Here is a 13,854-nt window from a genome sequence, read left to right on the forward strand (position 1 = left end):
AGCCCAGAACACCTCCCTGCATCCTCAGCTCCACCCCAGAGCCCGCACCCCCAGTTGGAGCCCTCACTCCCCTCCCTCCCCACACCCACCCCCCTGCCTTAGTCTGGAGCCCCCTTCCACACCCTAAACTCCTCATTTCTGGCCCCACCCCCTCCTGCACCCCAACCCCCTATTTTGTGAGCATTCATGGCCCACCATACAATTTCTATATCCAGATGTGCTCCTTGGGCCAAAAGGTTTGCCCAACCCTGCCCTAGAGTCTAGCTTGGAGTCTAATATATCACAATGTGTCAAAAGCTGTGAATAAGCAAAATGAATTTTTCCCGCATGACACTCGCTTGTAATGATGCCATAAATTTGTGTGTGCTTATTCATTTTTATAGGTTTTTAGTAAGAGTTTTAATTATTTTTCATCACTTTTCAGCTTGATTGTGGAATTCACCCTGGCCTAGAAGGAATGGATGCCCTACCTTACATTGACTTGATAGATCCTGCTGAGATTGATCTCCTCTTAATCAGTCAGTAAGTTGCATTTAGAACAAGAATTAATGCTTGCTTTGAGTTCTTGCTCTAAGCCTTGTTGACTTCCAACTTTTAAGAAAGGTTGGGGCCAGATGTCATCCAGACATTATTGGTGTGATGAAAGGACAGTAGTTCCCAATATTTGTGTAGTGTGAACTGTTGCCTAATCTGTTGATTGCATATTGATTATATTACTGATTTAGTTTCCCCAATTAGCAGTCTGAAATTCGGTTGGTTCTTGTCCCAAGATCAGACCCAGTATTATCAGAATTAGTATTCAGTTGGGAGCCTTGACATACAGTTACAACACTCACATTTATTTATAATAGTTTTATTAATACAGTTAGCAACTTCACAAACACCCAACCCAGCAAAGCAGGTACAGATAATACAAAATGAGCTGAGCATCCATAGGCTTACACCATCTCTTACAAAACAACCTGAAGTGTTAGTTATCTTCCTCATCGTTCCCCTCACCATCATCAGTGGTTGTCATCCTGGTATCTCCCCAGGTACACGGGCTGGGATACAGCTTTTATAATGTGTTATATTGAGATCACTGTGCTTAATGCATGTTCTATAGGGGTTTCAGTCCCTTTTCCTTATTTGTAGTTCCTCTCCCTACTAATATTGGGGTGCCCTTCTCTATAGGTTATTAATCCTTTTACATCAAGCTTATTAGCATATATGTCAATTAGTTACCATGGCATTCTTGTGGTCAGACATCTGCTGATGTCTCTACCTAAAAATATTCCAGGGTGGTATAAACTAGCATCCTGTGATTACCTATCAGCAGTTCAGTCATTACAGCATTCCATCTTATGATATTTTATGATCTAGGGTTACTCTTGATTAGCTACTTATGCTAAGGATTTTTGGGCCTTATGCCTTAATTAGTTTAGCTAAATTATTGTCTTACAGGCCGTGAGGGTTGCAAGCTTATTGGTTTGTTGCCTTAAGTTATACCTATGGCTCAGAATACCTGTAGGCTACAAAATACCTATAGGCTACAAAACTACTACTTAATGTCATGGCCCTCCTCCATGCCCATTGTGACCTCGTGGCCACCCTCCCCTTCCTTTCATGATCACATAACATCACTATGTCAACTTCAGCAATTGTTTGTGTAAAAGAAATATTAGGAAAGTATTTATTGTATTTTTAGCTATCTTTAATGAGAGTTGGATCAGGAGTTGAGAAGACACCCATTGACTTAAAAGGGTGTTAGATTGGGCTGATAATATGACTTAGCACCTGGAAACAAGGATAGTCAGCCCTATGTGACCAGTTAGCTCTCCATGGACCACCAGTGCCCCACAGACCAGAGTTTGAGAAATGCTGATACAGGGGTTACAGAGGCATTCACTCAGATACTTTGTGTACGGTAATTAAAATGCACTTGTTGCACCTTTATCTCAAAACCACTGTTTTAAAATTAGCATCATTAGTAGGAATGACCAAATTGTTATCTAGTATACTATTAAAAACATTTCAGTGGTTCACTTCTAATCTGTGGTGGCCCATGTGCCAACTTTGGGGCCACTGCTATTAGCTTTATTCTGTCGTCCTTTCTGTGTGTGATGTTCATTTTCTTCCCTCCCATTATCAGTCCTTTTTCTTTACATGCAAAAAAACCGTAATTGTAAGGTTCTATAGGTAAAATTTATCAAGAAATGCAGATGTTAAAATGCAAAAGTTAACTTTTCTCTATTGCATTTTAATGTATCAATCTTAATATCTTAGAATATACAGAATGCATAATGCAGCCCAGTTAACATTGCTCATGAAACCCTAATTCCTGTGTTTCCTGATCTATGTAACATTGCATTAATGTAGTAAATTAGTGAATGGTTTGGCATTTAAAAAAGATGGTTGAAATCCTACTCAGAGGAGGTATCAATGGTTTGCTGTCAAACTGAGATGTTGCATCTAATGGGGTTCTGCAGGGGTCAGTCCTGAGTCCAGTACTAGTCAATATTTCATGACTTGGACAATGGAGAGTATGCTTATAAAATTTGCAGATGACACCAAACTGGGAGGGTCACGCACTCTCTGGAGGGCAGGATTAGAATTGAAAACGACCTTGACAAAATGGAGGATTGGTCTGAAATCAACAAGATGAAATTCAATAAAGACAAAGTGCAGAGTACTACACTTAGGAGAAAAAAATCAAATGCAAAACTCCAAATTGGGAATAACTGAATAGGCAGTAGTACTGCTGAAAAGGATCTCAAGGATTACAGGAGATCAGAAATTTAACAGGAGTGATGCAATTGTGGAAAAGACTAATCTTATTCGGGGGGTATATTTAACAGGAGTGTTGCATGTTAGAGATGGAAGGTAATTGTCCCGCTGTACTCTGCACTGGGGAGGCCTCAGCTAGAGCACTGTGTCCAGTTCTGGGCATCACACTTTAGGAAAGATGTGGACAAACTGGAAAGAGTCCAGAGGAGAGCAACAAAAATGATAAAAGATTTAGCAAACCTGAGCTATGAGGAAAGATTTAAAAAACCGGACATCTTTAGTCTTGAGAAAAGAAGACTGGGGGAGTGGAGAATCTGATAATAGTCTTCGAATATGTTAAGTGCTGTTATAAAAAGAAGTGTGATCAATTGTTCTCCATACCTATGAAGGTAGGACAAAAAGTAACCAGTTTAATCTGCATCAAGGGAGAGTTAGGTTAAATATTAGGAAAAAAATTCTAACTGTATGGGTAGTTAAGTTCTGGAACAGGCTTCCAAGGAAGGTTGTGGAATCCCCATTATTGGAGGTTTTTAAGATCAGGTTAGACAAACACCTCTCAGGGATGGTCTAGCTTTACTTGGTCCTGCCTCAGTGTAGGGGGCTGGACTTGATGACCTCCCAAGGTCCCTCCCAAACCTACATTTATATGGTTCTGTGATTTGTATTATGTGATATTAATGTATTAACTGTATTCATTTGTCCGTTTTAAGTTTCCATTTGGATCACTGTGGGGCTTTACCATGGTTTCTGCAGAAGACCAGTTTCAAAGGAAGAACATTTATGACTCATGCTACAAAAGCTATTTACAGGTGGCTTCTTTCAGATTACGTCAAGGTTAGGTAAGTGGACACACTGGTTGTTTTTATAACTCCCTCCTGAATTACTGCTCCTGTCTGTCCAGTGGGGGAAGTGTGTGAGAAATGATGCAATGACTTGAGGGGCTTTGAATGCAGTTTGTTATATCTTATATTTTTAAAAGACCACTGTCAGTTTAATAATCATATGTAAATTTCTTTAAAAGTTCACTTAATTAGGTTACTAATAACATTTAATTTATAGCATTAAAAATGAAGGAAAATACATCTAATTTACTTTTAATTATTTGTCATGTTTACTTTTTGCATTTCCTGAAGCTCTGATAAATGGAAGTAGACAAGTTAATTTCTAGTCAATTTCACTTTTAAGTCATAATGTTTGGGCTGCAAACATGAAAGGGGAATTTTGTTTGTTTTACTTTTTTTAAAAACCCACAAAAATCAAATTGTTTAAAAGTCCAGTGGAAATACAAGTTTATGGAAACATTTCCTTTGATCTTATAAGATGGTTTGTATAAAACCTCGACTATTTTTGGTCCAAATTTGAACCTTTTGGCTATTTTCATAGTTTGAGATTAACAGTGAGCATGGTATTATATTTATTATATTATACATTTCAAATTTTAACTATATTGGTATTGTGTTCAAGTATATAGGATAGTTCCTTTTGTCTAACTCCCATGCCCCAAACATATATTGCCTGAACTGTGTGTTGGGTGAGTTTATTAGTAGGTAAGTCTGTAGTTTATTTTTGCTCTCTTCCAGAGGCATCCATTCCCTGAAAGGTCAAACAGTAATTGTCCCTTTGCATTACTGTAATAGTTATTGTATAATGTCAAAAGTAAACATTAATAGAGATGAGATTGTGTCCCCGACCTGTATGCAAAATTTTAGGGTGTTTTGCATACATAAGCATGTTAAGTGGCTGTAGTAGGGGAATCTGTGGAAGCAAAGTATTTGTTTGCAGAAAGTGTTAAGCAGCTTCTTGCCTGAAGGAGGTAATATAGCAGCTTTAAAAATTTTGGATTTACCTCTTGGTGGCAGGAATTATGGGAAAGAGATACAAACTTTGGGAAAGTGGTCCTGTAATCCTTATCTAATATACTTTACTCTGAGCCCCACCTCCTGTGGGTACAGCTTGTGAGTCACTTAAGTGGAATACATGTCTGCAACTACTCAACGAAGAAGAAACTCTTACTTACTGTAACTGTAATTCTTAGAGATGTAATGCAGACGTATTCCACAGCAGCAGATGGACATATCGTTGTGGACTGACCACCAGTGTAAGGAGTTGAACACCTGTGTCGGTACCTGTACTTGATCTTTCATTTGTTCCAGACCCTTAATATAAAGGCTTGAAAAGATGTCTGATCTGTGACTGTGCCCAGGAAGTGATCCCTATACACGAGACCAGGAGTCCTAGCAGTTGGCGGTATAATTCTATGATGGATCTCCTGTGGCTCTGGAGCAAGATGATAATTCCTGGATTTTCTGAAACCTTTCTAATAATGGGTAGATCCTTGCTATCGAGGTGGCTATTTCTGCCACTAGGCGGTTTATTCTGGTGGATGGAACCAGGGAACTTTTCTTGGCATTGATGAGGAAGCCATGCACCTGGAGGAGACCTGATTTGCTGAATATACAGTCTTTATTCAAAGACAGGGCGATCCCCTGACGGTTTATAATGTTCCTTTTTACTTCCAAATGGTTTTGATTGTTTGAAGTTGTCTTTGATAGTTTTCCATTGACTATTCTGAGATGCAATGAGGGTAGAGAATTAAACCTTGTATTTCATCACTGGCTGATTGGAGAGAGGTGAAAACTCCCTCATACTTGAATGGGCCAGCACTGAGATATATGATTCCTGATGACTAACTTTTGTTCCAAGACCGTAAGGTATAATTTTCAATATAGTTACATTATTCTTTAGATATTACACTTGCACAAATCTTGCAATGATTATGAGTATTGAGAAATTACAAGCTTTCAGGAGAGATCTCACATGCTACTTTTCATAGCTAAATACCATGGAAATGATGTATTAGGTGTAGTGAGTTTGTCAGGTCTGAGATGGGAGTTGCTTATAAAGAACCCTTTGTATGTTAACACCAGTGGGCCTCTGTGTCCCAAGTAGAACCTGAAGAACATTTATTTTGGGAAACCCCCTTTAACACTGCCATATCCAGAAGATGAGACATTTCATTCTTGATCAGATTGTGTTTCACTGCATTGTTGGAATTGGGTGATTGGATGAAGAACCTTTAGACTGGAGCCCACAGCTTGGGGGAATATCCCTGGCTCATTATCTTCCTGACTCATTTTTCTGTGGTCAATGAGCCATTCCTCTAGGAAATGTGAAATTCTGTCCCCTAGCTTCAGTTCTGGACAGAGGCCTACACAATCTCAGTCATAAAGTGGATTGGGTGGGTGAGCGGCTGAGGTCCCTCTGGGCTTCCCCCTGGATCTCGATTCTACTGTTTTTTCCCTTGGAGAATCTGTTGTCTCTTTGCTGGTACCGGTGTGGCTGTCCCTTCGCTGTTACAAAGAGTGAAAGGAGTGCATGTGTCTGAAAGCCGATTAATGTACTCTCTCCTTACTGCACTTAGTGGGGCAGGATGAGATTTTGCTGCACTGTCAGCCACCTCCTTCTCCAGCCTTTCTCCAAAAATGAGGGAGCCTGTCAACTTGGCCAAGCATAGAACCTGCCTAGAGTGAATGTGCACTTTCTAGGGACAGAGCCCAAGGTGGCATCTAGTTACACTAAAAGCCATGGCTCGGGCTGAGAACCCCATTGCATCTATTGAGGCATCAGCTACAAAGGCTGTTGCTAGGGAGACTTTCTTTAAAATTGAACCAAAGTCAGAGTGATCTCTTTCTTTAAAGGTTTTGAGATCTTCCAGCTAGGAAAGATGCTCCTGTAAAGCAGGGAACTGCCAGAGACACTCGGACGGTGGTGGAGGAGTCTTCAAAGTCATTTTGAGAGTAGCCTCCATCTTTCCGTCTGTGGTGTCCTTAGTATAGAACTCCCCCTCTGAGAGAATAACCATATCTCTGGCGAGGGTCTCTGTGGCAGGTCAGCCTTCGGTATCAGCAATAGATCCCTTTTGGTTCTTGAACGTTATGGAGCCTGAAGTTGCTCTTGTTAATGCGCTTCCCCTTATAAGGCTTGTTCCACTCATCCCTAATCACTTCCTTGAAGTAGGAGTGAAGGGGTATCACCACCTCAGGGATGGATTTTGAGGGGACCTATTTACTCTGAGAGCCTGCTCAGGTTGGATTTGAATTGTGGAAACAACCTTGTTGCACATAGCTTGAAATTTCTGAGGGGAGAAAAAACTTTGCTGCATTTTCCACCCATCCTGTTCACATTCAGAGCCAGACAGCTCACCTGCCTCGGTGCCCTGAGTCAAGTTGTCGGGGTCTTCGTCACTTTTTGAAGCCTCTCCCTGGTCTGCACTGGGGTTCCTGGTCCATTCTTCTCCCACTGGAGTTGTGACTGCCTAGGTGGATAGGGGACTCCACCTGCCTGTTTGACTTGCAGCTCTAGGACCGGTTGGCTGGATGCAAGCTGTGCACAACTCACTATCTGCCAAAACTAGGAGATTCACAAATAGAACACTGCTTGGATCTAATCTTGTGTTTTCTTGGCTGCTCTGCCATGCCTTCAAGGGGCAGAGGAGCTGGACAGGATGCTACAGCAGAGGCTCAGAGAGAATTAAATCCCTGAGGGAGGAGGACGAATGTCGGAGAGGGAGAATGTTGTTCTCCACTGCTCAAAAACTGGGCAGAAGCAGCTCAAATTGAAAAAGAGCGGGATCAATAGCAACCACCACTGTCTGCTGCCATAGAGGCAGAGAAACTGGTGGCAAGTGGGAGCAAAGAGGGTCTGACTAGTGTGTGGTGCCAAAATGCTGATCTGCCTCCATGAAGTTGCAGACAGAGGAGTGCAGCCCTCATGTCCAGGATTGTGGGAGACACTGGGCTGCTTGGTTACATGCATATATTTGTTCCTCCTTTCTTCATTATTCTTGTGTATCTTGGGAGAGGAGCCATCTTTTTTTTATGACGTTAACAGCCCTGAACATAATTTGGGAGTTCAACAAATATTAATTGTACATTTTGCAATTTCACCAGATAGTTTGTTAAAATTAAACTAACAAAAGGTCAGTTAGGGAAAAAAGCTTAATGGACCAGTGTATTATGAGAGAGAAGGTGGGTGAGATAATATTTTATCTTCTGTTGGTGAAAGGTCAGATATAGTATCTCTATCACTCCTAATCCTCAAAGGAAACCTGCACAACATTTTCAAAAGACTAGGCTGTGAGCTTAAATTCATAACTCTGCTAGACACTAAAAATGATGGACTGAATAGAGACACTGGATTTATGGCTTATTGCAACAATCTGTAACCCACTAGCCCCCTCCTCTTTATCTTATGACTGCAGAGGTGCTAACGAGCCACTCTGTCTTAGGTCTACACTACAGCAGGGATTGAGCTCTGAGATCAATCCACCAGTGATCGATTTAGCAGGTCTAATAAAGCCCCGCCAAGTCGACTGCAGATCGCTCTCCAGTTGACCTCTGTACTCTACCCTTGACAAAAAGAGTAAGGTAAGTCGACGGGAGATTTTCTCCCATCGATCCCCCGCGGTGTAGACCCCGCGGTAACTCGACCTAAGTTATGTAGACTCCAGCTACGTTATTCACGTGCTGGAATTGTGTAGAGTAGGTAGACTTACCGCAGTAGTGTAGACATAGCATTAGAATGGTGCCTTGGAATGTGAGGAAGAGAGCCTAAAACACTAACCACCTATGCTAAACAATCTGTTCCACTTTGCATTTAGCTGTGAAGCTTGGAGAACCTTTCCCAGCCCTGTAGAAGAGCTCTGTGTGTCTCAAAAGCTTGTCTTTCTCTCTAACTTAGCTTGGTCCAATAAAAGATATTTCCTCATCCATCTGGTCTCTAATATCCTGGGACTGACAGGGCTACAACTACGCTGCATACAATGTATTATGAATCGTAAGACTAATATTATACAATGGTATTTACATGAATGACAGAATCTGAATCTGGGAAATATGTCATAATTAATGTATGCTAACTATCCTCCACATAGATTTAGCGAAGCAGTATGTGGTATCCCTCTCCACACTGGGATCAGATGTATGATAGATATAGCTATCGTTAAGTGTAGTTTTCCTAACAGGCATAGATAGGCTTTTTGTGTGTGTGAGAACTGTGTTATGATCTGGTTACTAAAGCAAGCTATAAGTTATATTTTTATTACACCCCTACCCCGATATAATGCGACCCGATATAACACGAATTCGGATATAACCCCGTAAAGCAGTGCTCCACGGGGGGCAGGGATGTGCACTCCGGTGGATCAAAGCAAGTTCAATATAACATGGTTTCACCTATAAAGCGGTAAGATTTTTTGGCTCCTGAGGACAGCGTTATATTGAGGTAGAGGTGTATTTGTATTAAAGTACTGCCCATTGGGAACCCATTGTGCTGGTAGTACAAGACACTGCTTTGTATGAAAAAGGTAGTTTAATGTGGCTTTTCTGAATATATGACCTGTTCATACTGGTTAGGGAAATAGTGTTAGAAACCAGGGCTCTAGCTGGTTCAATGTTTTTAATTTGGAAGGAATCTGCAATTTTGAATGGGGATCTTGAATTACAAAATCTATCAAAGGAGCACATCTGTAATTATTCTGTAAAGTAAACCGGTGAAACTAGCTGATACTTGGCCATTTCATTTTCATACAGCAATATTTCAGCAGATGACATGCTGTACACGGAGACAGATCTGGAAGAAAGCATGGACAAAATTGAAACCATCAACTTTCATGAAGTAAAAGAGGTGGCAGGAATCAAGTTCTGGTGTTACCATGCGGGCCACGTCCTGGGAGCAGCCATGTTTATGATTGAAATAGCTGGTGTGAAGGTATTTTTTTAATATAGAGCAGTAACCCCTTGTCAAAAAAATTTATTATTAGTTTTTAAGCATTGGCAATGAGTTCAGAGCTCAAAATATGAAAATAGGCAAGAAACCTCAAACCAAGCACACTGGAAGACCCAGAAGGAGGCTTTGTCTTGAGTATTATTTTTAATCAGTTATAGCTGGTGAGTGACAGCAGTTTTATTTAAGTGAGATAGTATATGTGGGCTTCGTGGAAGAGGTGAGTTTTAAGTATGTGGTCTAAACTTGGAATGATTTAGCACAGAGATTACCAAACTGGTCTGCTGAGAGTTGGCTGGTCATCTGTTGCTAGCTGTCCTTGCATCCAGTAGTTAAATTGCATTAAAAGGCAACTTAATCCATAAATACTTTACTTTCCCATATCTGTCTGTCTGTCTAGGAACTTCACTAGCCTCCATCACCATAGTACTACAGTGCCTCACATTAATTAATTAATCTTCACAACACCCTTGTGAGGTAGGGAAATATTCTTTTTCCCATTTTTATGTACAGGGAGCTGAAGCACAGAAAAATTAAATAATTTGTCCAAGGTTATACAACAAGTCTGTGGCCGAATCAGATGTCAAACACAGATTTGAGAGTCCCAGTTCAGTATCTGGAAAGGAAAACCAATCTTCCTCCCTATAAGCAATTTCTAAAATGTCCACAGGCACACTAAGAAGTGATCACAAATGGGAGAGGAAATGTTTTGTGTAGTTGCAAATGGAAGGTGGTGATCCACAAGGTAATTTCCCTATTAAGATATAGTTTACATTATGAAAGTTTGAAAACCTCTGGCTTAGTAAGATTCAGAAAGGGTTAAGAACATATATTGAGAAGACTCTGGTTAAATAGCTAGAATAAAAATGAGAAGAGATAGTGGTCTTCTTGCTGATCATCACTTGGTGGTGGGAAGAAACAGCCTTTCTTCTGTTGTGTGTATTGCTCAAATTATTATTTTTTATATGTATTATGTTCTGTGCTTTCTCTTGAAGCATGTGGTATAGGCTACAGGATAGCAAGCTACACAGACCATTTATCTTTTCCACTGCTGGTCATCTGTGTTCTTATTCAAGCTTTTGAGCATGATTTGTATTTAAACTCTCTTCAAATGAGTGATGGTAGGATACAGCATGTTGAAGTTACGAAGTGAAAATCCTGTAATTCACTCTGTTTGGGGCTCAATTTGCCCTTCACTATGCAGTTAGGAATTGATCTGAGAGGGACCAGTGTATTAAAGAGCAGGATAAAGACCTTAGAGAAAGCATTTTAAATTATGGGTTTTCCTTTAAAAATAAGTGTGCAGTTTTCTCAGTTTAAAGTAATAATATGGAAATATCAGTCTTTAGTACAACATAAGCTAATTAAAATAGTTGCTGTTGTTCATTATGATGATATTCTCAAATGGAAGCTCTTGAGTTTTTTAAGTTCTTAATGGCTTGTGTACTGGTGCAAAACTCTAAAAATGTCACTTTTGTAACAGAAAGGAGGAACTACACAAATGTTGATATTTATGTTTATAGCTGCTTATATATACTGCTTGAAATCTTTCAGTCATTGCAATTAGGATTTGTTTATTGTATTCATAATAAAACATATAAGCACAATGTATTTATCAAAGCAGTCTTCAATACATTCAAAACATTTGAACCTTTTATTATAAATCCTTGAATATTAGCTTTACTAAAATATTAAACTTTTCCTCTACAAAACATGTTGTTAATATCTTTTTGCTGACTTAGTCATTCTGTCTAATTACAGATCTATTATTTTTCTTTCTCTGTCACAGCTTTTATATACAGGTGATTTCTCAAGACAGGAAGACAGACACTTGATGGCAGCTGAGATTCCTAATATTAAACCTGATATTCTTATCATTGTAAGTTTCACACTGTGATTTCTTTAAATTAGTAGTTGGGAGTGTCTAGAAGGAATTACTAAGATCTGAAGTGAGTGTCAAAATAAAGGTAAAAGCTTGATGGTGACATGTAACTTTAGCAATGTGCATTATGTGTCCCTTACAGCCAGGCTGCAGGGGAAATCAGTACAGTATTTAGCATATAATAACTTCTGTATACTGTGTTTCAGGCCAGTCTCAAAGCACTATCCAAAGCTCTGTGTCACTTCTCTAACCTGTGTAAGCCCCAACTTTGTCCCAGAGGTGTGCCCAGAAACCTGCTAGAACAGGAGTAGCACAAGAAGGAAGTCATTCCAACCACAACAGTTGAAGCTACAGCAGGAAATATGGGCAGGACATAGATTAATACCCCTTTTCTTGCAAGAAGTATTGAGGGACTTTTAATAAATACACATAGTCAAGACCTTGTTTTTACATCTCTGCAAGAGAGCATCTCCAGCATCATAGTGCCTCCTACCAGCATAATGTTGCATTGGTTCAGTATTGATTCAAAGAAAAGAGTGGAATCTGGTACTTTACCTTTGGGATTACATATAGATTCTATTGACAGTTTATAGTTAGGGCCCTACCAATTTCACAGCTGTGAAAAACGTGTCAAGGACTGTGAAATAAGCCCTTCCCCAAGAAATCTGATCTCCCCCTTGCTGCTGGGAGCACCCCAACCAGGGGGCTCCTAGCTGTGAGTCCTTGCAGGGCTGAGGAGGACAGGACTTATCTTTTTCTTGCATAGCAGCTGAGAGGTGAGAGGGAGATCAGACCCACCTCTGAGTGCCTCCCCCTGCTGCAGGAAGCTCTCTGCCCAGATCTGGAGGTTACTGCAGCTGGAGGAAACTTGTGGAGGTGGGTACGATCTCTCCCTGCTCCTGGGAGCGCCCCAGCCAGAGGGCTCCTGGCTGTGAGTACCTGCTGGGCTGGAGGCGGGACAGGACTTGTCCTTCACTTGCATGGCAGCTCTGGGGGTGGAAAAGAAAGGGGGAGAGATCAGACCCACTTCCAGGTACCTTTTGGGTTGGGAACCCCACAATTCTAACACTGAAATTTCAGATGTAAACAGCTGCAAACGTTAAATTGACCAATTTTACAACCCTCTGGCTATGAAATTGATCAAAATGGACCATCACTTTGTTAGGGGCCCTATTTATAGTGTTATGAGCTGCCTTTCTGCTGAAGAAATACCTTAAGGCTCTAGACTGAGACCTTGTCTAGACTGTGGATTTGCCCTGATTTCAGTCACTGGCGTAGCTGCATTCTTACAACCCTTAGTTTGTTCTGGTGGAGTTTATCCTAGTTTCAGGCAGGGTAAAGAGCAGCTTTCCCTGTCTACACTAGGGATTTTCACTGGTGAAGCTGCATTGGTGGCTGGCCACAAATGGCTGAAATCAGGGGCAAATCCCCAATGCAGACAAGGCTTTAAAGAAAGGGAGGGTGGGTCACCTCAGTGCACCAAAGTACAGCTCTGGCTACCAAGTCAGGTTCTTCTGCTGTTGCAGTTTTGTCTCTGAGAGTCAGCAATGCCTGTGTATTTGTTTTACACATTTGGGTGAGCATTTCTGGTTTAGGAAAAGCAACATTTAAAAAACAACCCTGAGAATAGTATCAAAATGCTAGTCTTCTCTCTGCTGCCAGAGTCTGTCCTTACAAACAGCCTCTGTTTTCACAGCAATTTTCTAGTTGTTGTTGTTTTTTAAAGCAAACATAGTACCTGAATTCAATGCACTCCATTCTCCCTACAATTCATGTCTTGAGCAAAATCAAGTGAGGCTCATATATGTGATGCATTTACAGTAGGATGGAAGATTTAACTGTAAATAGAAGTTCTGTTTCAATAAGATAACCTCAATATTCTGGTCAGCATTTTCTTGTTGACTTTGGAGAAGAGTATAATACAGTGGTGGGCAACCTGCGGCCCATCAGGGTAATCTGATTGTGGGCCATGAGACGTTGACGGTCCGCAGGCACGGCCCCCCGCAGCTCCCTGGGGCCGCGGTTCGCCATTGTTTTAATAATAGCTCTGTATGTACTTTACTACTTAGGAATCCACCTATGGTACCCATATTCATGAAAAAAGGGAAGAGCGAGAAGCAAGATTCTGTAACACTGTTCATGATATTGTAAACAGAGGAGGTAGAGGTCTTATTCCTGTCTTTGCCTTGGGTCGTGCTCAAGAGCTGCTTTTGATCTTAGGTATGTATCTTCACATCATTTAACACTGAATGAGCAAAATACAGTGGAAATTTTTTAATGGCTGTCCTTTTATGTACAATAAGTTTGTATGTATGTATGTATGTATGTATTTATTTATTTAAACAAGTCTTTCAACACCTTTGCAGTGAGCTAATGACTTAAAAATCCCAGGGTGACTTGAATTAAATCAAGATGATTTAAAT

General features: G+C 40.6%; 1 protein-coding gene across 2 annotated transcripts in view; it reads left to right on the top strand.

The window, feature by feature from the left end:
• The window catches only part of CPSF3 (cleavage and polyadenylation specific factor 3), a 47,728-nt gene that overhangs the window by 9,749 nt on the left and 24,125 nt on the right, over nucleotides 1-13,854 (top strand). For both annotated transcript variants that reach the window (XM_034766476.1, XM_034766477.1), the window contains exons 3-7: nucleotides 425-522; nucleotides 3,477-3,605; nucleotides 9,357-9,534; nucleotides 11,339-11,428; nucleotides 13,501-13,651. In XM_034766476.1, coding sequence (XP_034622367.1) covers nucleotides 425-522; nucleotides 3,477-3,605; nucleotides 9,357-9,534; nucleotides 11,339-11,428; nucleotides 13,501-13,651 — 646 coding nt within the window. The remainder of the gene's footprint in view (nucleotides 1-424; nucleotides 523-3,476; nucleotides 3,606-9,356; nucleotides 9,535-11,338; nucleotides 11,429-13,500; nucleotides 13,652-13,854) is intronic.

The sequence above is a fragment of the Trachemys scripta genome, chromosome 3 (genome assembly GCF_013100865.1).
Source record: "Trachemys scripta elegans isolate TJP31775 chromosome 3, CAS_Tse_1.0, whole genome shotgun sequence".
Lineage (NCBI taxonomy): Eukaryota > Metazoa > Chordata > Testudines > Emydidae > Trachemys > Trachemys scripta.